At 39.5% G+C, this 27,792-nt stretch overlaps 1 protein-coding gene across 1 annotated transcript in view; it reads left to right on the top strand.

Annotated features, from left to right (window-relative positions):
* PTPRR (protein tyrosine phosphatase receptor type R) overlaps positions 1 to 27,792 on the top strand; it is a 131,519-nt gene that overhangs the window by 44,966 nt on the left and 58,761 nt on the right. The window contains exons 2-4 of the mRNA XM_010708144.4: positions 16,860 to 16,973; positions 19,373 to 19,528; positions 26,275 to 26,385. Coding sequence (XP_010706446.1) covers positions 16,860 to 16,973; positions 19,373 to 19,528; positions 26,275 to 26,385 — 381 coding nt within the window. The remainder of the gene's footprint in view (positions 1 to 16,859; positions 16,974 to 19,372; positions 19,529 to 26,274; positions 26,386 to 27,792) is intronic.

Genomic DNA, 27,792 nt, shown 5'->3' with positions numbered 1-27,792 from the left:
ATGAGCCTTGACTCACCTTCTGAGTCACTTCTTTTAAAAATAGGTTTATTTGCAGGTGAACTACATACTCTTTTCCAAGAACTGTGTTGTCTTGACTTTAAGTACATGATAAACTTAGCTGCTCAGACATCTGAATCACCCCGTGCATCTGACCTACTTTATTGTTTATCCCACGTTCTCTGTTTCTGAGTTATCTCCAAGCTTCTACATGACCATGTGTCTCAAAACACCTCTAGTAAGAATGTTGACTGGCACAGAGTCAGGAAAAGTTTCCTCAAAGAGGTCATCTGTTCCAGCAGATTTACTGGTTTACTTTTCTACTTACTCTATCCAATGTGATCTCTTTTGGAACTGAATATACTACTATCATCTATTGATATCTATCATACTACTATCATCTATTGATTTCTCATCCTTCAAGAAATCTCTAGAATTCTTCTTTCTTTCTTCTGACGTTATGAAAATTTTACCATTCCAGTGTGGTATCTCTGCTGATATTTAAACAAAAGCAAAATGTCCTACTTAAATCTACTGGCTCTCGATATTCATAAATACTTTTTCTTCCTTTAAGCCTTTGCCAACAGCTTTTTTTTTTTCCATTTTAGTATTTACATGGTTTTCCGAAGGGGTGAAAATTAACTGCCTTCAGAGAAATGCAATGAAACAAAGGACCCGTCTTTTCACAAGCTTTGCAGTTTTCTTCATGAGGAAGCACTTTGGATTTTCATAAGCAGGGAATGTTTAGATGTCAGCACTCTCTGGATTTGAAGGCAGCGCAGCAGGCATTCCTAGAGGGCCAGGACGTATTTGTAGATCATGAAGTATTTCTCTCTCACTCCTAGCCAGGCTGTTAAATCATGGCCACACTCAGCAGAACCATTTACAAGTTGGAACTGTCATGGACAGGCTATCTTTCCTGAATCTGTGGGATATGTGAGATAAGTGCCTCAGGTGGGGGAGCACTGACGCTGTCACAGTCACTGTTTTCAGAATTCAGATCAACTTGCAACTGATTTTGCACTGTACCTAAATAAGTAGTTCAAGCCCGAGCTCACATTTATTATCAGGCTCTTTAGGAAACTGATTTATAGCTGTTTTGTGGAGAGAGAATTTTTATCCAGAAAGATAAAATTAATGAAATTACAGAAGTGTAAATATCACTAATGGTGTGAAATTATCCCCTTCTCCGAGTTTAAATAATGAAATTTGAGTGTTGGAGAAACAGATGAGTAGTATTCCCACTGAGGAGTCAAACTGAACTGATAATTTGAAATCTGAATTCCCAGTTGCCTTTATGCTTTTCAAGTTTCTAAGCCTGCTTCTTAGTACCAACTCTCATTATCTATCTTCCCGTTATTACAGCTCTGAAACAAGAACAGCACTGCTGCTTCTCTCCAAATGCAGATGTAATAATTCTTCAGTCAAATGTAGACAGCCATGTGCTCTACCAGTGAATTAGACTTTATGTGTGTTCCTTTGTACAGGATGTGTGAATACACAGAAGTGCACAAATGTATTAGGTATATAGCCTTAGAAGTCTCATGTCCAAAAAGAAATCTTCCGTCATTACATAAAGACTGTCAACCAGCAGCTTCACAACACTTTTGGAACAAACATCTTTTAATGAAAAAACGTATCAACTTCCTTGTGTAGATTTATATTCTTCTTTCTTTCAATAAGTCATCTCAACACTATTGTATGTAGAAATGTTTGAATCACTGTGATTTTTGAGGAAGTTAATTTGCAGAATGGTCATTCAAATAGAAATTTTAACCAATTTGACTGGAAACCAAACATAAACTGGAAAGAAATTACTATTTATTTATTCATTGTATTTTGCAAATGGACTTTTTCATCTGTGAGTTGCACTATGATCTGTCTAATCTATATATGAATTATAAGGGGAAAAGATAATTAGAGGAAAAGAGACAGAATACAAAATAACAGTGAAATTTAAGAACTTCACAGTTGCAAGATTCCAGCTTAGAATCCGTAATCAGTTTAAGACTGATGAGTTATAAATATGTTTCTAGTTACATTAGGAAAAGAAAAAAAGGCCACATTCAAGCTGACATTACAAAGATTCCATCTTTTTTTCAGTTTATGCAAATAATTTATATGCTTGTTTTGTATTTTAATACTAGTTATGTAATGTGATGATGTCAGTGAAGTGCAAAATTGATTCTTAATGAAACAGGATAGTCTATAATGGTACACAACACCATTTCTTCAAATAAAAAGAGCATACTTGATGAAATACATAAACAAAACTCAGATTCTCTGCTCTTCAAAAGTGGTGTGCAGGCAGTCCTCTGTCTGCTTTGGAATTTATGCAAATCATAGCAATGCTGAGCTCTATTAGAGTTAGAGCACTAACATCTTCTGGCAGTCAGTATAAAGGAAAAGCCCAAAACAAGGGAAGTGGCCCAGAATTCTGGGTTGGTGTCCAAATCGTCACCTTGCATAAAGTTTTGGGACCCATCCCTTTGCTGTGATGCATTTCCATTTCTTAAATCTCTCATTGTACCCATATGAAAGGAACTACAAATCTAAGCTGAGAATTAAAGTGTTCTTTCTCCTTTACATGCTCACTCTCCCTGCCACCCACAACACAAACCCTCACTGTGTGTTTGAAATTGTTTAGGAAGAGTGAATGCAATTTTGCATTTAGCAGAGGAGACGCTGTGTGGGACTGCGTTATGCCTGTCTATCCCAGGAAATACAATGTATGCAACAGTAGGGGAAGAAATCAAATAAGCTGTTTGCAAAGATCTGTAATGGTAAAGAAAAGCATTCCTTTCCTACACTCCTCCCGGAGAAACCACCACCTGCCCACAGCGTTCTCCTGGGGAGCACCTGAGGAGCTGGGGCTGTGTGTGAATGGGATCTGCCATCCTGTTTTACAACCTGGCTTGTAAACGTGCCTGATAAAGACTGATCACTGGGAGATGAAAATTAGGTGCTTAAAGTCGTGCATGTGAATGTGACTTTAGCAGCAGTGTCTGATCAGCTCTTGGAAAAAAACATAAATACTGGAAGGTAATAGAGAGGCAGTCAGGTCTGTTTAATATGGCAGGTGGGGTTGATGAGAAGAAAATATGACATGTGTATAGAATAAGATGGGTTTTACTCAATAGTAAGGTTTTGTCTAACACAGCAAATATAAAGCATATATTTATGGAGCTGGACAAAGAATTCTCCCTCATATATTCTTCCTTCCTGTGAGAAGAGAGAGAGAAAGAATTGAGGGCAAAAGTGTCTTAGTTATCATATTCAAAAAAAATCAACTGGGGGGAAAAAATCACATTTTGAAAACACTTTTGCTACAATGGCAGAAATTATTTAAGATTTTTTAGCTTCCTCTTGCTGTTTGCTTTAGTTGAAACATTCCGATTCCTTTAGAAAATGGTCATCTTGATTATTAGCTTTATTTTTCTCCTTTCCCTCCAGTCATTTAATTTTTGGGAGCTTTTCTGGGAGTGTTATGTTTAATGGGAAAGAGATCATAGAAATGAGAAACTGTAACAGCCATTTAGTTAATCTTTTGTTTCTTTGTTCATGCCAGCATGAGGTTGTTCCATTTCATCATCTATTATTTTTGTTCAGCTTGCTCTTAGCTAGTCAAATGAGCTCCACTACCACTGACAGAATCTAATGGTAAAGCTGGCAAAGCAAGCTTCTTGTGTTTAGCTGTAACTCAGAACAAAGGCAGGGGAGAGATTGATAAGTCCACATACATCAGATGAACCCAGCCAGCCCTCATGACCATGGCAATCAGCTACTATGTTAGCAGTCAACTCCCATGCTTTTAACTGAGCTAACACAGCTTCTCAATGGTGAAGAAGCAGACCAAAGCCCACTCCTTTGGTCAGGTTCTGGAGATGGTATCTGGATATCTAGAAGTACTGTGAGATGGCTTCTACCCATCTCCCAGAGATATGGTGGATGCCCCATCCCTGGAGACATTCAAGGTCAGGCTGGACCAGTCTCTGAGCAACCTGATGTAGCTGCAGATGTCCCTGATCACTGCAGAGCATTTGAACTACATGACCTTTAATGGTCCCTCCCAACTCAAACAATTCTATGGTTCTGTGATTGTACGACCTGTTGCACTTGCACAGCTGATTCACCTTGCTCTGGAGAAGCTGGGATTTCTGTTGTATGCAAAGCCACAATAGGAGTGTTATGGCAGAGATGGGGCTGAATCCCTTCCCATGCACCTCTGGTGGGTGATCCTTATGGATAAAGCAGTGGGACTATGCCCTCATCCTGAGTTGTATGGTACAGGCCCTGCCATGCAAGGCAGCCAAAGGGAGTGGGTGAATGGATATTATATATATTCAGACTGCTGCACTGTGTATGGCTTCTCTGTCTTTAGAGGAGGGCCATGAAAACCGTCCAAAATAATGATTTGTCAGCACTGCAGAAAGGGAAAGGAAAATATAGGAGAGGAGTGGGAAGTGAGAGTATTGTGAGGAAAGAAGTTCTTCCAACATGCATCTTAGAGAGCATACTGCACATTTGGTCCAACAGTGGTGGGACCCCACGAATCTGCTGCTGTGTTGTGGCCAGAAGCTGGGCAGGCTTAGCCGTACTGAGCCACAGTGCTGGGGGCAGGGGTGCCCAGGGAGCCTGTGGCTCTCACAAATTGCGGTGGGATAATGCCAGTGTATTTTCCCAGAAGTGTCTGCAGGTTAGGGCCCTTTGCAAAACAGGTTTCTAATGTATCACAGCTAAATGGGTGAAGACTTTGTAAATGATATCACTGAGATATGTTCTGAAAGTAATCTGAGAACTAGTTGCTGCCATTAACTCTTTTGTAATAAAAACTGGCACCAATGACCAATCTCCAATGTTGTCTTTCTCTGCATGATGCTGTCAAAAAAAGGTATAATATGTAAGCATACAGGTTCAAATCATGTTCCTTCACTCTCCTTGAGACTTTGTCACTTTTTGCTTTGATTTGCCTGTACTGAACTTAGCTTCTGAACTTAAGTAGACACACTTTCACTGACAAATCGGTGCCCTGCTTTAGTTGCATACTAGCTCAGATAGAAGGCATACAGCCTTTTATTAGCTTTTATCACTGTGTCTCCTAACCAATTGCTGTCTTTCCCAGAAATAACATAGACATTGCAGGTTTTAATGAAGTTTACAAACCCTTCTGCCATCAGGACTCAGCATGTTTTGCTGTGACGTGTAACGCAGAAATGTTTTTGGATTTGAGCCCTGCATCCAGTTTCTGAGAAGCTGAGTATTTCTTCTCACAAACACAAATGGCACTGATGATGGTCACTTTGGGAAAGCTGGAAGATTGCTTCTTGCATGCTTGGATGTTCTTAAAAAGTAATAAGCAAAAAAGGAAAAGGATTTCCCACTCACCAAGTTTATAAATGCTACTTCTTTCTGAATTACTTTGCTCCTCAGCTACTTTTCTGAATGGAAGTAGGATTGTCAGAGGCCAAAATCTGGGCTTTATAAAAGGTTCTAAGGCATTCACACAGTGACCAAAATCAGAAAACTACAAAAATTTGAAGAATAACAAAACAGAAAACATATCAGAAAAATGAATTTAAAATGCTGTAACATTGTTCTTTAATTATGAAAGTGTGGACAGGACTAAAAAGTCAAGCCAGAAGAATCATTAGTATCACAGAAATGCTTTGGGGAGCTTCCATTCATTCTTTTACTCACACAACTCCTGGAATAGCACAGGGCAGGGAAGAGATTAAAGGCCAAGGTGAGCAAAGTACAAAACAACTAATTTGCAAGATGACTTTAATATTTAAACTATATTCATGAATTCTTTAAAGAAAAGTCTACCACTTTTTTAACGAATAAATCATAGAAGACCTGTCTGGCATCCATGAAATGACTGCAGATAAGAAATCTGCACTCTTCAAAATGCTAAATTCCTTATTCTTTTGGGAGGGGAAGGGAGTTGTTGTAATGAGAGTGACTCACAGATACTATTTATTCTAAAAACCAGCTGGTAGTGGGGATACAAAAAAGAAGTTTTTAATTTAACTTGTATGCTTTTATGTATGTAGGAGAATGAGAGAAATGCATGTAAACAATTTTCAATATTCTCTTTTAATGGTCATCAGTTATCAATATAAAAGGGAAAAACTGCATTTTTCCCATTCTAAACCTTTTCTGTTGTTCAGTTTTACAGCTGTGTTGCCTGTTTAAAAAAAAACTAACACAGGATGCTCTTCTGACCCTAATTATAATAGAAAAAAGTTAAAGATGCATGAATTGGACTCTGCCTCCCAGTCGTTTAAGAGCTATTATACAAAGCATCACAGCTTCGTTTTTATCTCACACATGGAGTCATCTCTAAACAAAAGTATCCCAAATCAGACTAAAAACCATTTTCCGAAACTTCTTCCCCAATGGTTCAGTCAGAAAACTTGCTTACATTGGGACATTTGGGACGTATTATATCTGTGAGGTTTCCAAAGCTATGAACTCAAACCTGGAACTTCTCATCAAGAATATGATACTGATATTAGCATTAGTGATCTTTGAAGATTTGGAATTAGTGTTTTCCCTTAATCCATAGCTTCTCTTTTCAGTACTAAACAGAAGAGAAAAATTCTTTGTCTCTCCAGCTGCTCAAGAGAAAGGGAATTCATACATTATAGCCTCTAGATACATTTGGTATCAGCAACTTCAGGAGTTCAAAGACCCTGAGACAGCTGCCAAAGCCATGGGATTGTCTTTTCATCTGCTTTCCAGTCTCTGAGCTTATAGGATCATGCACAATCATTAATAGTTTTGTCAAAACTGAGGTAGAAAAGTATAGCTAGGCACATGAAACCATGGTAGGATAAAACCTAAAGTAATGCAAGTTTTGTCCAAGAAAAAACATGTCATCAAGGGTTTTGCTTTGTTTCTCTTCAAGTTTGTAATTAGAGGAATGAAAAGACAGAAATGACAAGGGTGCCATGTACTATCTGCACCTAGATCTTGCTGTAGAAGATAGAGGACTCAGTTAGGTATGTTTTATTCCAATTGTGTGTGAGTATAGTGATAACTATATACAAACCTATAGCTAAAAGCTTGAAAGCAGATAAAGACCCAAAACACACTGCTGAGTTGTGTCACACTAAAGAGGACTTGCTGCTGGATGTTTCCAAAAAAAAAAAAAGAAACAAAATCCTGATTTCCCAGGAGCTGAGGCAGCAGAATTGCTTCATACTTGGGAAATCCTTGTGGTGGTGACAAATAGTCCAAATTGTGTTGAGACACAGGCAGTCACACAATGCAGAAACCCCATAAGAAGAGTCCGTTGTGTAAATATCTCAAATCCAGTCAAGTATGTATCTTCAGAATATATATTTTTTGTTATACATTTCAAGTTTTCATATGCCCAGGAACAACAGAGAACTATGATTATGTTAAAAAAACAAAACAAAACAAAACAAAAAAAAAACAACAGAAAGTACTTGCCTCTTTCTGCAACATTCCCTTCTTCTGTAACATAGTGCATGTTCAAGCAGATTTTGCTCATCAATTATCAATAACAAATGCCTTTGAAATCAAAGGCCTAAGAAAGCTAGGATGTGAGCAGTACTGAAGTCTGTCTTTAATTTTCAGAGCAAAGAGAAGGGTTACTAAGGAGGGTGAGTCAGTGGGAGTCTTTTGGCTGCATCAGTTCCTGAAGAATTTGGAAGTTGCCTTATTGTCTTAGGTTTCCAGTTTCATTCTTCATCAGTATGCAAGGTTAAATAATCAGTCCGCTGCAAGCCGCATTTAAAATTCTGAAGATAAAAAGGACAATCCTGTTTTTTTTTTGTTGTTTGTTTGTTTTTGACTGATGTTTTTCTGGAAGGGATCTTGATCTATTGAGAACCGCTTTACAAAGTTGTGATGGAAATTTAAGCTTCAGTGACTAAAACTTACTTGAAACATAAAACTAGCTGAAATTAGGGTTTTACAAAAGGAGCAAGAAGAGTCAGTTCTGGTTCTTTGGCATTTCAAGCTTTAGGCAGGCCATACCTAGACATTTAATGATTGGACTGAAAAAAAAACGTATTAAAAAGTGCTGTGCGTGAAGGGTCTGTTAGCTTTGAGGATTACTGCTGACCTAGGGATGATGAAATAGGATGTGACTGGTACAATCATGCTGTGCATAAAAGTTTTACTGGACATAATAGCACCCTGCATTTCTTTTGTAATGGAAAGAATTATTTTTGGGGGGTAATATTCAAAAGGGACAGATAGGACAATTTTATGGAGCTCATTATACATGCCCCCTCAAAGAACAAAGAGGCTGAAATAGTGTTCAGCTGAGCTCTTTCAGCTTCTGATGTTTCTACTTCCTTATGTATTGCCTTGTGCTTTTCCATCATCTAGGCCATTTCTACCGTTTAACATAATCTCAGGGAATAGAAGGGAAAAGGGCAGGGAGAGGTGGATGGAGGAAGGAAAAAGCCAAGAAAACTGTCACGGCTTTGAAATTTAATTCAGCTGTTACTCTAAGAATGCTGAAATCATTTGTGATAAAGTAAATCCCAGTCCTTGAAGAAATGTAGCACGCAGCTAAACAAAGACCAGAGTTATCTTTTTGGTGAGATATTGTGAAATATAAAAGAAGTTGAGAAGTTCAGTCCTACATATCTGTTCCCTATCGTCTCCCTACTTAGTTTTGCAGTGTTCCTATGAGGTAGTCAAGTGCTAACATCCCTATTTTATAGGCATGGAACTGGAGCAAATAAACTGAGGGACACTTCCTAAGGCTAGAGGCTCAGCAAAGTTCTGGTCTCTCATTCCTGCTAGTAATTAGCACTCTCCAAAGTAGATTCAGTGTTTTTGTGAATAGTTTTTTTTTTTTAAAAGAAATAGTACATCCTCAGACATTGGAGAACACTGGATCCTTTCACCACTAGATACTTACTTCTCACCACATGATGAAGCAGAAGATTCCCTCTGTTGCAAAGAAGCTCTAGAAAATCACCAATGGGGTTCAACAGCACTAGGGTAGCCTCCTGCCCCTCTCCTCCCCTCTCCTGAAGGGCTTCCACAGGCAGGGAGTTTCTGGGACTAATACTTTTAATGACAAAGCTGCTTCAAACCTGTATCCCTCTCTTCTCTTACACCCTGAAAAGCAATGACAAGCATGCATTTCACTGAACATTTAGGATATGGGATTCTAGAACTCCCTGACTTAGAAAATATCCTGTTCACTTTTCTGGGCTTTGCACATGTTTATACTGTACTATGGATACAATTATTATAAGGGCTATGGATGGGAATCTCATACAAGCTATAGTTCTCTGGCTGCTGATGAGACACCATACATACTTTCTGTCCTCCAAAATATATAATGAATGATTAGTGCATTAATGATGTCACAGGAAGGGTTTAAGGTAAAGAAGAAGTGATCACTGAGGACAGTTGTAGCAGAAATGCTGTCACAGCCTGAACCGGTGATTGAGCACCTGGTGGGAAGGCAGGGCCAACCCAAGGGAGCTCAGGTGCATGCAGTACCCCTGAGTGACCAGAAGGGATGGAACCAGCCCTTGCCAGACCTCTTTTAAGGGTTGGCAGTAGAGGCAAAGAGGTCTCTGGGTACCTGAGGCCTTTTAAAGGTAAGCAGATTATTTTCTTTGTTTCTGTGCCTATGGCTGTTGCATTTCAGCAAGTCCTCTCTTGCTGTAGTTTAGGACTTTGCTACTCTACTGTCAGTGCTGCACTTTCCATCACATTACAACAGCCTAACCCACTCTCTCAGTTTGTAGCCCACTAAATATATCAAATTGTGTTAGAGTAATAGCATGTATGACTCAGAAATAAGGAGAATGGAATAACCTACCTTCTGAGATTGCTATCAGAAGATAGATACAAGACTATTCTGTGTCTTAACATCAGATCTGATTGGTACATTCACATTACCTTGTGACGCAATGGCATCAACTGCCACTGAAATAGCTGAGCCTTTCTTCTGGCTAGGAGACTGCAAGCCCAGAGATTAATGCAGTACACGGGACTGTTAGAAATCAAAGCATACCTTGTGAAGAGAGGCATTAACAAACTTTATCCTTAATAGGACAAATGCATTCTCATACACTTTAATCATCTGCGAAGGTCATGGAGTCTTTCTATAGCTGACTCACTGCCCAATGCATGTAAAATCCCAGTGAGGATATGCTGGATGGAAGCCAGACATCACAGATGGAGACCTTCTAGCTCTTGTTTTGGTGCTTTCTACAGAATTGGTCAAACCAGCCCCAAATCAATTAATCTCTTTAGAGAAACTGGTTCTTCTTCCTTTGAAAAGTGTAAATCTGTGCCCTGGCTGAGACAAACCAAATCTGCCACATTGCCCACCTATCCCAAGTCACTTTGCTACCTGAAGCCGTGGGTGCCAGCAAAGTACTCTGGCCTCACATCAGCCTCTTCTGAGAACAGACCGAAGGGCTCATCCTTTCATAGTATCGTTAAGGTTGAAAAGACTGCTAAGATCATCTAGTCCAACCATCAACCCATCCCCACTATTCCCTCTGAACCATGTTCCTTAGGGCCATGTTTACACAGTTCTTGAATACCTCTCAGGATGATGACTCCACCAATTAAATTATGATTCATTTAATTAGAATTCTTTCTGGTTCCTGTTATTTAAAGGTGTGGCTTCAGTTGTATCATAATTTTGTACTGTTTGTGTTTTGTCACATTGGTCACTTCCACATCTCTCTAAACATGTTGTTCTGCCTCTTGTTCGCTTTTTTGCCTCAGTAAATTCCTGTGGTAAAAAGCTCTATGGATTAATTACAGTGTGTGAAATAAATACACTTTTATTTGCTCATATTTTAATGCCCATGTACTTGAAAATCAGCATGCGAGGAGACTGTATAGTTGTGTTAACTGATTAGATTACCTCCATATTTCCAATAAGTGTTACTTCTGACTATATTTTTTTAAGAGAGCTCATAATATGCAAAAAAATATTTAAATTTATCTGCTTTTATGAAAAAATAATCAAGAGTCAAAGATGTTCTTTAAGGCTGTATAAGATATGCATGAATCTGGGAAATATTATGCTTATTTTAAAAAAAGATTTTCCATAAAATCTTCTGTGGGTTGTCTTTTTGCCTCTAAAAAAAAAAAAAAGTGAAACTGTGCAATGTCACATCTTGAAAGGCAGCATCCAAATATACATCCTGAAGTAATTCAGTAATTCCTGTAGTAATCAGGACTGAAGCAATCTAAGTATCCCATTCCTACCACTTTTACTTGCATTTATATGGAATCAATTTAAAATTCTTTTTCTCATCATCCAAATGCTTTTTGGACAAGGACACTTAAATTTTTGCAGCGTACATGTGAAATTTTTTTTTTTTTTTTTTTTTTTTTTTTTTGCATTTTAGCATATTCTGCAGCCTTGCTGTCTCCTCATCAGAAACTGCCTGACTTACCCAACAGTGCGTTACAGATCAGGATGGAGACCTGGCAGAGCAAGAGGGAGAATTGTAGGGCATTTATCAATGCTCTGCACTAGTTCTTGTAAACTCAAATATGTGCTTGCAAATTTTCCCCTACTTCACATGATTTTCACTTTGCTATTGTAGAATAGTGAAGACTCCCCCACACAGTATTTCAGTGGTTGCTCTTTGACCTTGGAAATATTTAAATTTTTCAATATTTGTATTTGCATTGTGTTGCAGCAGAAATATATAATGTGTGAATGTTTCAGTAGTTCACTACAGGCAGCTGCTAATACATAAGAAACATGGAAGTCCTTTAATCACCAAAAACAATTGGTTTCTTGGGACAGTTTATACGAACTGCAGGTAAAATGTTTCTCAACAATTTTATCTTACTTTACAGCCATAACTCAGAATGTGACATGGATTTCATAGGCAGGTTTCTCCTCTTGGTGAAAATAATGATGGAGGAAGAGTGGTAAATGGGAGAGAAGGAAAAGCCACATTGACCACAGGTTTGGCTTAGGACAGAGTGTCTTTGGAGGCTTGTGTTGGCATTGTGTTTTGTTCTGGTTGTGTGATGCTGGCCTGCGTAGAAGTTCACAGCAGTTCATTGAATTACTAAGGTTGGAAAAGACCACTAAGATCATCTAGTCTGGCCTTCAATCCATACTATCATACCACTAAACCATGTTCCTCAGTGTCACATCTCCCTGTTTCTTAGCACCTCCAGGGGCTGTGACTCCACCACTTCCTGTGCAGCCTGTTCCAATGCCTCATCACCTTCTCTGAGAATAATTTTTTCCTAATATTCTACTTGAACCTCCCTTGGCATAATTACCCTGGCTTAAAATCCTCACGATTACCTGCCCTTCTTCAACCTTTCTGTGCAGCACTCATCCCCTTCTCCATGTACAAGCCACTGGAACAGGACAGTCATTGCTGGAGAGGTTGCTTTTTCTTCCCTACCCTTGACTCAAATGACTGTCATGAAACAACAGTACTTTAAAAAAAATTCCTAGGATGTAAAATCATAGATTGGTTTAGGTTGAAAAACTTGCTGGTTTGTTTTTCGGCTTCTCTCATAAAAAGTATTCTGTAGACTTATACCTTCAGCTCCTTCTTTCCTGACTGTTGTTTATTCCTATGCTTTCAGATTTGCTGAAGGTTTGAGAAAACACCTGTAGTGGAGGGGTCAGGAGGATTTTAAACTGGAGTAGCCAATATATATAAAGGAATGGTGTTTTTTAAGGCTCATTGCAGAAACACCAGCACTGATGAGAAGGAAAAGATAAGAAAGGGAAGCGTCTCTGAACTTTTATTGTAATAGTTGACAAAAATATTATTTTAGAATCTGAGTTACACTTTGGTCCCTTTCACGATATCTATCTTTTTTTCTGTTAACATCAAAAAGTCCCTGTGGTATCTTGGTTGTGGGTGGTCCTCAGTGGTTTTTCCGTGCTGTATTTTCTTTTCTGAAATTCCCTTTCTAACCCCAGCCTTGACCTTAGCCCACCTAACCCTAACACTTTTATCCTGGCCCGCTTCAACCACCCATCTCTTCCCCCAGGGTTCTTTCCCACTACAAGCGAAAATTTCTTTCCTTTCCTAGCTACCTGTTTTTCTTGGATCAGATACACCTAGAAACTGTTGCTACAGTTGCAGTATTCAGATCTGTAATTGCTGGGGGACTTGAGTCCTCTGGTGTACCTGCCTTTGGGCTCTGCAAGTCACTCCTGCCACCAGAGGTAGCAGATCCAGAAGTGTGAGCTCCTTGGGGAGAATGGGCTGTAAGAGGTGGTAAACACTGCAGAGGAGCAGGGGTAAATGATTGGTGCTGTCTGACTGGGATGTACAACCCTTGCTTCTCCAAAGCAAAAGGAGCAACTGGAGTACCACAGTAAGGCATGCCTTGTATAGCTGTGCTAGTACTTGATTTACTGCTATGCTTTTACTTTACAGCGGTTAATTTCACATGTTACTGCAGGCAGTACTGGAATATATAATGGTCCTGTTTGTGCAGTTATAATTTGTAGGTAGTCAGACAGGTTCCCATTCTAGGAATGATTCTCTTACTGAAGTTTAGCACTGTTTGTCTATTGTGCAGGCACTGCTGCTTTTGCAGTTCATCCAGTATCAATTTCCTACCCTAATTCCATCTTTATGGACTGTGGTTAACATGGTATCAAGGTATGCCATCAGAATGGCACAATAACCTTGTTCCAGTTATTTTAGTCACTAAATTTGTGCTCAAACAAAACATTATTAAAATGTTTTAGAAACATTTAACTGATGGGAATAGGTAAGATTTGAGGTTTTTTTTTTTTTCTTTCCTCTTTTTCTTGTAACCTGAAAAAAAAGAGTATATTCCTTCCTTGTTTCTGTCATTTTCCATTAGCATCCAGAGTTGGCCACAGGATGCTGAACTTGTGTCTCCAATCTGGTCCATTCCTCTGTTATTAAGACTCCAATACAAACAAGAGGATAAGAGCACAGAGCACTGATATACTGCTTGCTATAATGCAGGAGCTCACAGGGTCCCATCTGGCATTTCTAGAAGCTGTTTTTATCTGATTCAGTTAGAAATCCCATTCCCACAGCAGCATATTCTGGATTACTAGGCTTCTTCCTGATTAAAAAGAGACAAATGCGCTCATGTGTGCTGCCTGATGTGGAAAAGGGCAGTCTGTGTTCTTCTTACCTACTTTTCACTGTCATTGCCAAGAAACTAAGGTTCACAACAGCATCAGCAATTGAGAAGAGAATTCCTTCAACAGACAGCAAGGCAAGGCTCTTACAAAAAAAATGTGAGGTTTTTGCCTTACCAATTTACTTCTTGGGTGTTGTTATTTTGTTGCTTTCATTTTGTTGCTTTTTTTTTTTTTTTAAATGAATGTTCACAATCTTTACTGCTGCACAGGGAACATGCTGAGAGGAGGTTTAAGGATAAATTTCTTCCCAACACTGTAAGCTGCTGTGAAGCTGTACTGTGTGTAACTGGCAGCCTGCCCAGGCAGTGCCCACATGTGCCCATCCAAATGACTTATACTTGGTGTATGGATAAACATTAGTTCTCCATGCAACCTTCAGCCATCCCGCCATGTTGCAGTGTGGCCAACCTCAAAAAATAAGGTGTTCTGGGAAGTGTTTTGAAGGGGTCCTAAAATTGCCAGGTGAACTTTCTAAGCAGGCTGAATCCAGAGCAATGGAGTGCTATGCTCTTCTGTCTTCGCTGAAGCACTAAGGATAATATGTATGTAGTTATACAGAGACACATAAACCAGTGCAGTCTTTTATGGCTATTTGTTATAGGACATGGTGTACCAAATTCAGACCAGGTAGAAGGAAATGGGATTCTCCTGAAGATAATGAAATTTCATGACATTTTATTGTCCCTGGATAAGATGGACTGTAATCTTATTGTGTTAAATTTATTAAGCAGGCATTTACCTTTTTACAGCTTTTTTAATATCTTATCTTTCATCTGAAGCTGGATATTTTTCTGGATGTTTCATTTCTGTGTCTTTGTCAGTGAGCTCTTAATGTGCTATGTAACAGCATCTCAGTTAATGGGATCTAATGCCTACATACACTTAGGTGAATGTATTTGATTTTACTCTTTCTAGTTTTGTTCAGTAACAACAGGTAGCATCACCCCTGTAACTCAGGGTCATTGACTCAGACAAGAGGTTTCTCCCTCATTATTCCATACTGATGGATGTCTAAGGACTCTCACAACAGCCTTCCTGTCTCAGCAGCAGCTCCCCTTCTCGTTTATCCCAGATCTCTTGGGCTGTCAGCTTTTTATGTGAGGGCAGCTTCACTGCACCCAACAGCAGGAGCAGTGCTCAGGCCTGCTAAAGATCTGTCTCTACTCTCAGCACACTCCACTGTTTCAGTGACAAACCTGGAGCAGTTTTGTGGCCACTCAGGATGTCTCATTCAGGAAGAAACAAGGAGACTGCTTTGAAAATGCCAAAGTAGAAAGGGTCATTGAAAGTGAGGACTGCTATAATTCTTCCAGTTAAATTAAAGCATGTGGGTATGCTGAGAGCAGACTTTACCTGATCAAGACCTGACAACCCCATTAGTGCAAAAAAGTGAGATAAAAGAGAATAAAATGAAAAACAATACCAATTGTTTTTCAAGGATCAAATTGATAGTAGAAGAGGAAAGCAAATTATTTCCAGTTTTACATTACAATTTATAAACACCCAAATAACAGCAGTAAAAATGCATGGTGTTTTGTTTTTTGTTGTTGTTGTTTTTTTGTTTGTTTGTTTTTGAGAAAACTGATATTTCTTTCTACTCATAGCCACATTCATGATGTGGTGCCTGACCTATAGATATTTAATTTTCTTTGATTAGATTAACTCTGATTCCTTAACTCTGGTTAGGAAGGAGAAATCCTTGCTCAGCTGCTCAAAGCAATAAATTTTGCCCTATGGCTTTAAGTAGAAAGTTAAAAATAAAAAATATTTTTCAGGTCAGCTGGCTCAGTCAGAAACTGATAAGTTCCTGAGATAGTGCCCTGCCAGAAGGGCTGTAGGTCACCTGAGACTATCCAGTATACTTCCTCTCCTCTCATCTCCACTGTGTATTGCCCACAAGCGGGATACGGAAGCCAAGAAAGGGTCCAAAGAGTGCCACATGGGAGTGTTGGCCACTACGTGTCATATGCAGAGATATATTGGGTCTTCTGGGAAAAAGATCTGAAGCTTAATTATTTCCTGGGTAAAATTCCATTGACTTCACAGGAAGGATTTGAACCTGAGGAAATATTTAAATTTTGTGATAGTTCTGATACAGAAAATGTTTCATTGCCTTGGTTCATCTCAGCTAAGAACTGATAGCCTGCTCTGCCTGAGATGATGAAGTTTGGGAAATTCAAGCAAGTAGAATGTATCCATAATGCTTTCATTTTGATTGTTTTGTTTTATCTCGGAAATTGATAATCAAAATAAAAGGTGTGTAATTTCACTATTCGTGATCAATTCTTTACCTGCAGGGAGAAACTCTTAAGAAAAATATTCAAAGCAAATCTTCATTGTGTAAATCCAACATCTCATTCTTTGGGGTGGATTGCTACTCAATGCCTTTCATTTCCAGTGCAGCAATTGTTACCTTGAGCACTGTGACTTGGCTGAGGAATTTAGCTGAAAACGTCTGGAATCTATTCTGAATGTTGTTGAGAAAAGGCAGTACTTTGCTAAAAGCAGTGTTTAAGATGCTTACATTTTCCTTTAGATTTGTTCCATATTGCACCGCAAGTAGATTACATTGATTTTTATTTTTTTTTTTTTTTCATTCTAGGGGGAAAAAAACAAACAAACAAACAAAAAAACAATTAGTGAGCATCCAAGAGGTCAGGTATGTTTAGAACTGAATGTGTTGAGCAAGGAGTTCATTTGAACTGGTTTTACTTTTCAGACACTGCAAATGGACATAAACAAGCTGAATATCACGTTGCTTCGGATATTTCGCCAAGGAGTGGCTGCAGCACTGGGACTGTTACCCCAGCAAGTTCACATCAACAGACTCATTGTAAGTACCAAAAGGCCACGTACAATACAATTTACCCAATGATTTAGGATTCTCTTATTTATTATCCTGACATCATGGGGGAGCTTCAATAAAGTAAGACAGAAAAACACTTATTTTTCTGATAGATTTTTTTTTTTCCAGAAGTGTCCTACAGAAAAATGGATCTCCATTACGAAATAACTTTGGTTTCCTTATGAAAGGAAACCATTCTCAGTTACAGTCTACAGAAAATGAAGTCAGATAAATCTTTTGTCTTATTCATAAGCAGTTTTCTTAACCCTTAGCTTGCATTCCAGTGCATTTCTACATCACATTCACCAAAAGCCACTTTTGTTTCTCAGAGGTTGAATCTTGCTCAAAAAATACACATGCTTTTGCCTTCTGAAGGCATCCTCACAGTTTACCATCAGACTGTCCATTAGTAAATAAAATGTTCCCTCACTATATCAACATTCATTACTTGCTACTTAGATATAGTAGCCTATACTCACTTAATGCTAACATCATTTTTGTAGAAGAAATTTTCCTCCAACATTGAAGATGTTTTAAAAACAATTTTCCCTGTCTGTTTTTCTGTGGATGGTTGAGAACATACGTTCTTAATGCTGTTGTATTTTTTGAGAGTTAAGCCATGATGCAGACAAAGAAAAACCAACATCATGTGTGTATTGCTAGCATTCAATTCATATTGCACTGGGGAAAAAAGTTATTCTACCTGCAAGTTGAATGTTAGGGAAGAAAGCTGACAGGTTCAGAAAGAAAGTATTGCCTGCCCTGGTAGCTTGATAGGATTGTATACATCAAAAAGGGCTATTAAGCTTCTTCAAATAATGTCTCTGGGAGAAAGGCTCACACAAGACATACAGCAGAGAAGATGAACAGGAATGCAGTGCAGCTCTTTTCATGTTTGCCAGGATGCCGCTTATTCTTGACAAGTGATGCTGATTCTCCTTTGTCCCTTGTATTAACTCAAATGACAGATATATACAGAGAAAAACAAAACTAAATAAGGAATGTTGCAGTTTGAGGGACATATTTCAACACACCCAATCCCTCAGTTGCCTTCTTGCTCTGCTCTGTGGAAATTATCTAACCAAGCAGAAGAAAAGTGCTGTTCCTGCTGACTGATAGTTTTTCACTTTCTCTTCTTGATTGATCTAAGGGAAGAGGTAATAGTATTTTGAACCTGCACAGAGCTCAGAATACATTAATTAATTAGTCTTCTCAACATCTGTGAAATGCTGATATGAGTTACTGTCTTTTATTGATGTAGGAAAAACACAATCTTTTGCCACATTTGCACTTAAAATCACAGGCAGAAAGTAAAAATTCACAAGTGATAAAATTACAGTTTAGGAGCTATTCTCATTTCCTATTCTTCTACCATGAGCTGGATCTTTTCATGCAGAGTGATGGCACATCAAAATTCATCTCATCTTACTCAGTCAAGTTTGAGCTGCTGATGTAGGTTTCCTCCAAAGGTATTGTGGAGAAGGGTGATTAAAGAAGTATTGAGTGCCTGGTTATTTTAGAATGGATTCTGTCATTCACTGGAGAAGCCTGTCTCTGCACTGGCTTTTGAGGTGATTTAGATGACTGAAGTGAGGTAAGCTCTTAAGTTGGGCTCACACACCCTTTGTGGACATCAACACTGGTCTCAGGCCATTGCAAACAAGTAGAGGAACTCTCTGGCAATCTCTTCTTTTGATGCTCTGCTGCAGTCATCGTCGCTGACATCTCTAACACAGCACCATTTGCGCTACCAGAACTGCAACAACAAAATCAGGGCAGGAATTAATGGAGGGGAGAAGCTGGTGTGCTCAGCCTACTTTTTAAGCATCCTTTCATTTCATTGTGCTCTCTTAGGGGGTTACACTGTGGTCTACTGAATATACATTGTAGTTTGTTACAGTGTATGTTCACAACATGCGGACATGGGATTAGAACACAATGCCATAATACCGTGGCATTATACTAAGCATTCCTGTTTAAGGCCCAGCACCCAAAACAGGGCTGCCCTTCAGTTGGGATCAGAACCATCAGTTAAAATACTTCCAGAGTCTTTGCCCTTGTCCCCATCCATGGCTCCTTCCCATATTTCATTGACCTGTCTTGTTCAGTGGTTCTAAGGCCTTGTCAGCAGTAAATAAGACAAAGCATATCTGGTCACATATAGAATTTGCATTTTCCTGCACAGTCAACCGGAATTTAAGGAGCCAGGGAATATGTGTGCTCTCCTCACAGAGCGGGTTGCAGTCCTTCCATTCTGTGCTTTGATTTCTGGAGATATAGTTAAAATCTGTAGGCAGAAGAGATTATCTAGTCTCAGACCCTTCCTGTGATTCTCCTTTTTATTATTTTTATTATGCTAATTATTATTATCATTATTATTTTTCTAGGGCAAGAAGAACTGTGTGGAACTGTTTGTGTCTCCCTTGAACAGAAAGCCAGGAATTTCTGATGCACTCCCATCAGAAGAAGTTCTGCGTTCACTTAATATCAACATTTTGCATCAGAGTTTATCGCAGTTTGGAATAACAGAGGTCTCCCCTGAGGTTGGTTATCACGTTTCTGACGTGTGGTTTGTTACAATTTTGGCAGATCTTAGAGCCACAGTAGTTTTTAGGCTGAGGTTCTCATGAATGAGGCTGGGAACGTATCAGCTAAGATGGCATTACTGCTGTACAGGAATTACACAGCTAGCCCTGCTAAGTTACTTTAAAATAGCTTTTTAAGGCTCTTTAAGCATTAGAATCTGGGTCCAGAAAAAGGAAGGGTTCTGATGAACTGTTTCTCTCTGTTTCTCTAAGAGTTATATTTGCAGAGTATTCCTCTGGGGAGAAATAACTGCATGTATCATTACAAGTTAGGGAATGACCTGTTGGAGAGGAGCTGTCTGGAGAAGGAATTGGGGGTCCTGCTTAACAACAGGTTGGCCATGAGCCAGCAGTGTGCCCTTCTGGCCAAGAAGGTCAATGTTATCCCGGGGAGCATTAAAAAGAATGTGGCCAGCAAATCAAAGGAGGTTATCCTCCTCTTCTATTCTGACCTGGTGAGGCCACATTTAGACTACTGCATCCAGTTCTGGACTGTCCAGTTCAAAAAAAACAAAAGGGATCTCCTAGAAGGAATCCAGTGGAGGGCCTCAGAAATGAGTAAGGGCCTGGAGCATCTCCCCTGTGAGTAAAGGCTGGGGAAAAGAAGGGGGATCTGGTAAATGTTCATAAGTATCTAAAGGGAGGTGGGAGACAAATGGATGAGGCCAGGCTCTTCTTGGTGTTGTGTGTGTGATAGGTCAAGGAATAATGGCCTAAAAGTTGAGAATAGGAAGTTCCATATTAACATGCAGAAGAAATTCTATATGGTAAGGGTGACAGAACACTGGAACAAGTTGCCAAGAAAGGTTGTGGAGTGTCCTTCTATGGAGATATTCAAGACCTGGCTGAATGCCTACCTGTACGACCTATTGTAGGGTACCTGCTTTATCAGGGGAGTTAGACTTGATGATCTCTTGAGGTCCCTTTCAAACCCTATGATTCTGTGAGCTCATGTTTTTCTGAATCTAAACCTATACTTGTGCTGAGCTGTTATATTAACCTATTTTTCTGCTGATTGGAAATGATTGTGCTCATTTTAGGGGTTCTAACCCTGTTTAAGAATCTAGAAGATGTTTTCAGTATAAAAAAGACAACATAAAACCAATGTCAGTTCAGTGCAATTTTACATGACCTATAGCAATCTGCCACTAGGAAAATGAGGCAATTCACAGGTTTTAGCTGTTCTAATGAAATAAACACAGCCAAGTGATGTTGTCCAAAAGTCAAATCAGGCCTTTTTATTGCCCACTTGCAACCTAGGCTAGGCTCACTTTAGGTTACAATATCCTTTACTACTGAAACATACGAGAGTGATGGTTGTGATAAATGCAGTTATCAGTTCCAAGTGCTTAAGTTACAGATAACACTTCAGGTAGATGTGGGAGAAGAACATACATGAATAATAGATGAATGGAGAAATGTCATCAAGTTATGAAAAGATGCTGGGAAAAAAACAGTGCTGAAATCAAAATCCCATCTGTGTTAGGCAGTAGTCTGGGCTGCTCAGGTATTTGCAATTTATCTCTGAAAGAAAGTGTAGAAAACCAGAGATTATCTTACAGAAAAGGATGATTAGAATGAAAGTTGTGCAGACTCTACCTCCTCTCTTTCTAATACTGCTGGAGAAACAAAAGGTCATTTTGATATTTCAGTTGCATACAGATTATACTAAAACATTGTCCCTGCAAAAATCTTGCAGTTTTATGCTGTTATTTACACTATTCCTTTTCAATTTGGTAATCTGTTTGCATGTGTAAGACTCAACAAAGAGCAGCACCTGAAAGGCAACCAAGCAACTAACTACTCAGCTCAACTACTAACCATTTATTTTTCACTCAGCTATCAACCCTGACTAAATCATGAGTGAATGAATCGTAGTCTTCCACCGACATTTCTGAATTCTTCCCAACCAGCATTACATATACATTAGCAATGCATTTATGCAGAAAGGAAGCATGATCCTCCTCTTCCCAGATGGTGGCTCAGAGGTGTTAGAACTGGAATTCTTCTCCAATATTAGTTGACTTTTTCACTATTAGCTGCGTAAGATTTGAAAGGCTACCAGCTCTCTCTGCAGTAATCAGAATGAAAAAGATACCTTCAGCAGGCAGCTCAGCCCATCTCAGAAGTACCTCTCTTGAGTTTGCCTGGTTGTTGCTTTCTAACACAGCTTAGCATGTACTAGAACTCCTAGTTGCAATGAGCCAGTGGTGGTGAAAAGAAGAAACTTTACTAAGATGTGGTAGGAAAACTGGGGTGGAGAACTGAAGCTCTTTCCCAAAGTCTCAGCCCATGGTGATACCATGAATAGCAAAATTCTCAGTGGATGTAGGAGTCTGGAACTGTGTTTCCATTTGTTCTGGTAGTAATTAGCAAATTCACATCTACTGATGCATTAATCACTGATGGATTTATTTTCAATTACATCACTTTTCTCAAAATTCATATCACAGTTTCTTATTATGCAGTTGTTGGAAGAGCAGATTTCCTGTGTGTTTTTTGCTGTAGGAACCACTTGGAGTCCTTTGCTGCCTGCTGTAGAATGGAGAAGTGTACCTGTGGGAACATGAAAGTTTAATACAGTCGAGTCATTGCCATTTCAGGGATCCAAGCCAATAGATTTTTTCATATGTCATCTGTTTCTTTTCCGATGGCCTATTGTAGTTGCAGCATTTGTTCTTTTATTATTGTCTAAAAGTTTGTGTCTGAAGTAGAATTTAGGGCTGTATTCTGATCTGTGCTGTCATAGGGCAGTGAGCAGACTTCCCAAAAACAAGTAGCTGCCGAAGTGGTGCTTCTTGATGGGACTAAATTCAATCACCTATGCAGTCTATATCATTACATTCTGAGAATCTCAGTGCCTTAAAATTGTGCTGAGAGAATAAAAAGAAAATATTACTGAATTTCAGAGCTTAGTAGAATAGAAGAGGACTTTGAAGTAGTTTTGGATAAAGGAATATCTGAAGTTATGGTCAGTAAATTAAGTTTTACTGTGTTTTCTGAGACAAACTAACTGTTAGCTGGGAGTTGTAGACTAAGGAGAAATCTCCTTGAAAGAGTATATTCCAAAATTATGCAATCCCAAAATGTACAATTACAGCAGCCTTGCATAAGCTTCTATTGTTTGCCTTTGAAGTGCATGATATTAACTTCTGCTAGAGAAGAAATCAAAGGAAGCAGTCATGCACTTAAAGCGTACAGAAGCCATAAGTCAGTGAGCTGACTGGCACACAAAGGAGGGCCCTGCAGGCTGACAGCTTTTCCATGAAATCACAACACTTCATCGCACACACATGTAAGGGCTGAATGCCAAAATGGAGAGAATCATCATGAAACTGAAAGGTGACCTTGGCAGTAGCTTAGCACAGCATAGTTAGAGTGTTTGGGGAAGCTTTGTCATAGGGGATGTTAAGAGTTCAATGAGGTCATTGGTGTTCCTGCATAGTTTCTCTGTGGGGAAATGGTTTTTCGGCAGTCTTTCCTAAATATTCCTTTGCTAACACAGTTAGAATAGCAGAAAAATCAAAGCAACCCAGTATGAACTTCAGTGAACTATTTATGATCCTAAATTTGATCCCCAGCTCTACGGAAGCTTTCCTCTGAGGTCTGAACTGATGTGCCATGTTTTCATTAGTGTTTCAGCCTAAGGAAGTAGTTGAGGTTAAATGACCCAGTTAAGCATTCACCTTTTTTTCCAGAGAAGGATTAACTTTCTTGGCAGCTCCTGAAATCTTGACAGGATCTTTCAGTTCCTGATTTTACAGTGATTGCTTCAGGTTGGTGTCTGTCTTGCTGGCTGCCCATTTCACATGTCTGTAGAAATAACCTGCTAGGTTTCTCTAGCAAGACCAGAAGGGTGAGTAGATATATAATGTTTGGGGTTTTTAAGTCCATAAAAAGTCATTTTTTCTAAACACACATTTTTCCACTTTAGACCAAAGCAGTCACCTGTGCAGGCACTCTTCAGTGGGGTTGACAATAGCATGGGACTCTGTAGAATACAAAATGTGATTTTTTTCCTATCTTAAGTGATGTTGAATTAAAAATTTATATGAACCAGGCTAATTTTGCCTAAATCACTCACCTGACTAAGGAGACTGCTTACAGAATGGAGTCAGACACTAAGGATGATGGAGATGATAATGAACATGATGTCCACTCTCCCTGTAGCCAGGCTTGCTCTGAGACCAAGATAGGGCCTGTGCTACTGGTGCTCCCTAGCCAGCCCCATGCTCTTGTATTCCTCACGCCTTTAGTAGATGTGCCTTTTTGCTGCTCAGCTTGAGCTTTTCTTCCTATCTTCTCTTTTGCTTTTCCCTCAGCATTTGGCTGTCCTGTGAGCTTGTTTCCTGGGTGTTAGCAATTTGCAGTGCGTGTGGCAACTGCTGTCCTTCTTATCAGATCTCTCAGACCCAAGAGCAAAGTTCTGACTTAGCAGTGCTAACATTTCAGAGAGCAATTTCTTATCATGGAAGCAAAATGACTCAGTTGCTGGAGGTCACAGCCTCTTCTGTCACTGGGGAACAGCTGAAGGAAGGATTCTGCTTCCTGAATGCTGCTCAGTTAGACCAGGGGGAGAGATTTCCTTCCTTGGGTGAAGGGACTGCTTTGTTGTTTCAAAGTGATGTGCTGGATCTGTGAAAGCCATAGCATGCTTGTTTTGCACTCTTTTTTTTTACAGCATTTGTTGATGTTCTTTGAGATTTACTTTTCAAAAGAAAAATCTGGGAAAAGCATATACTGAATACATATACCATTAGACAAACATTATAAAGGTAATTCATTTAGTATCAGTTAAGTGCATTAAGTAAAATATAAATACTCTAAAAAATTTAGTACCACTAATTAATTTTGGTTAATTTAAATATTTTACCCTTTACAAGTCTGTTTCTGTACTTGAGCAGGTAAAGGATTTCCATGCTGGTCCCCATTGCTGTGACTTTCAAGGAAAACTCTTACTTATGATGCTGAGAGCGGTCAAGTTCTGGTTATGCCTATGCATTTTTATTTTTAGCAAGCAATTCTCTGTGAATTTACCATGCTATATGATGCTTTTCTGTGCACTTGCATCTCATGACAGTGTGATCTGTGAATTATCTTGCATTAGCATTGTCTTGCCTGTTTTTAAAGCAAGCAGGCCACAAATCTGCACTGAAAGGAGAATGCGCACATTACAGTGGAATGCAGCATTCAGCCTCGTATTTTCCTTTCCTCTCCCCCAGGACATGCTCTCCTCCTCAGCAGGCCTTACTAGATGAGTTCAGTTGCATCAGAGCTCTCTAAATTTGGGGACTCGTGGACACAGGGAGCCTGCTTGATATGATGATGTCCAAAAGAGTGAACTGTCTGTCCTAAGTCCTGGAGGGTCCTGCAGTAGTGCAGGTCCAGCAAACAGCCACTCATCCCTAAACAAACTCTTCCCTATGTGGAAACAGGGCAACTCTCAGCCCCAGCACAGTGTCCCTGGGAGGAAGGAAGGCCAGCATGCCATGAGAAGGCAACTCGTTCGTTAAATTAATTAATAATTAAAGCCGTTAGGGGATTTCAAGGCCAGGTTGAATGGGGCCATGGGCAGTCTAATCCAGTGGGTGGCAGCTCTGCCCACAGCAGGATATTGGAGCTTGGTACTCTTTAAAGTCCCTTGCAATACAAGCCATTCTATGAATTTCAGTGAAGGGGAAAGACAGAGACCAATATGCCAAGTGGAAACAGAACTTAAGATATGTGTTCTTCCCTCAGTACTGTACTGAATGTGCAGTTAAAGAAATTGAAAGAAAATGAAAGGTGGTGAGGAGAGCAATGTCTTCCTATCTTCTGTCAAGGATCCAAGCAGCAGAAGGTTCCAGTCTTGCAAGAGAGCATACCTTCTTGTAAATAACATGTTGCAGTTAGGCTGAGAGTGTACGTACCCTGTTTCTGCTACCATAAATATTTAGAAACGTAGTGAAATTCTGATTCTTTAACAGCTCACCCCTCTACAGTAAAGCCAAAAATACATGCTTTTGCAATTATTATTGTTTCATAACCTCCATGAGTTCCCCAGGAGTTCTTCAAATTTGAGTGCGCACGGAAGTGTAGGATCAGCAGGAACCCAGAGATAACGAGATTACTGGAAGCACATTCAGAATTACTGCTAGTAGAATTCTGAAAGTACTTTCAGCGTAATGGGAGTTTTGCTGTGCATGTAACATCCGTGCAGGTGTCAGTTGTAAAGGCAGCACCAGCAGGGCGCCTGGGCTCCTGGGCAAGCAGCGAGTCACCTGCTGTCACTGTGTAAAGTGCAAACAGGTCGGAGGCTGGTGTGTGGGCGGTGGGGCAGGAGATAAGCAGTGGGAGAAAAGGGCAGCGTGAGTTGTTTCCTCAGCCCACGCCGAAGCCCTGCCCTTTCCCCTGGTCAGCCAGGTAGTTTCCAAGGAAGAGCACCAGCTTCGTTTGCATAAGCCTCCAAGCAAGGCTTTGCTTGTGTGGGAGCAGCAGTCACAGAGAAGATCTCAGGTCATCTGACGTGGCACCAAGGCCACACACAGGCAGGGTGCTGAGCTGGGGCAGGGGCTCAGAGTAAGTGTCATCGGCTTGGGAACGTGAGTTGTGGCTGCTGGAGATGGGGTTTGGTGCCTGACAAGAGCTATTTCATCTGCCCGTGCTACTGTTTAATTGATTTTTTTTTCTCTCTCTTCCTCTTTCTTTTTTACTTCTTAAATAAGAAAAATGTTTTGCAAGGCCAGCGGGAAGCAGACAAAATCTGGAGCAAAGAAGGATTTTACGCGGTTGTCATATTTCTCAGCATCTTTGTCATTCTAGTAACTTGTTTAATGGTAAGTTTTACTTTTTTACCTTTTTTTTTTTTTTTTTTTGCTGTTCTTTGCTTCATACTTTTCTCAGTGTGAAGGATAGAGTCACATTCTTTATATGAGACGTATTTCCTCAGAGCTGTTAAAAACTAAGCTCTCATCATGCTGCGAAGCCAAAGTTTGAAGAAATACATTTCTTGAAATGTTTTTAGTCCAGCTGCAGAATGTATCTAGAAGGAAGTCGAAGAAGTAAATCACAGTCTCTAAGCCTGCAGAGTAACTCTGGAGTACTGTGAATGATGACTTCTCAGCCTTCTTACTAAGGTCCCAGATCACTGACGCTGTGTTAGCCTACTGTTTCAGTTAATGGATAATTAAAAAAAATGTCACGATCATAAGCTACTGGTAATGTTCAGTTGTTAGAAAGAGAGAAAGTGTGTGCCTATGTTCATATATTGAATATATATATTCTAAACCAAAGTGATAGATAAGTACACAAAGTAATGATAGTGTTCTTCAACAACATAGACACTTCACTGTGAGTTCAGTGGCCATGTTTCTGGTTGTTGGAAACACAGTGCTGAATGTGAGGTGTGCAAAGGTCATGCAGACCAGGAACAAGGCTTGACCACCATCCACTTTCCCATGGCATTTCTCCTGTGTTACATCTCACATGGTACATAAACATATGAGTTTACTGAATCCTGTGAAAATTCTCATCATTTATGAATTCATAGTACCTTGGAGTCTTTTCAGTTATTTTGCTTGCAAACACATTTAATGTTTAATTTAATCTAGGCAGATTTCCCACTTATAATCTTAGGATGGAAAGAACATTTTGTCTGAAGATTTAAATGTTCAAATTTATAACAAAATCTTATTCAAACTTACATTCTCTCACAAAAATTGTTCTTTTTCACAACTCCTACTTCTTAGTCATTTCATTTCTATGCCATCTCACTCCAAGATAGCAAGGTAACTCTAGAAGTAAGTACTTTTACTTCAGATTTTTACATTGGAGAAACAGAATGCAAAATGCTTTTTGGTAGAAAGGTCCAAAAGCAGAAGGCTTAGCTGTGTGTGCCAGTGACTTGGAAGCATCCTTTAAAGTATGGGGTAGGAAGGAATACATTAGGCATGAAGACCAACACTCAGTTCCTGCTCCCCTCAGCAGTGGGAACACTGGCTTGCTTCTGCTGGGAACATTGTGTATCGTTTGTAAACCACACTCAGCAAAATATTAAGTAGGAATAACAGCTACAGTGCTCCTATGCGTAAAATAGGACTCAATTTTTTTGCTTTACACAGAGAAATAACTGAGCTATCATTAAACAGTGCAGTATTTGGCAGTTGATTAAATTGTTAGCTATTACTCTTACTTAATAATTTTTCCTGTTTTGATAAACGAGTGTGTTTGCATATCCTTTTATT

Source organism: Meleagris gallopavo, chromosome 1, assembly GCF_905368555.1.
Source record: "Meleagris gallopavo chromosome 1, MGAL_WU_HG_1.1, whole genome shotgun sequence".
Taxonomy (NCBI): Eukaryota; Metazoa; Chordata; class Aves; order Galliformes; family Phasianidae; genus Meleagris; species Meleagris gallopavo.
This window is presented reverse-complemented; position numbering and strand designations above follow the sequence as displayed.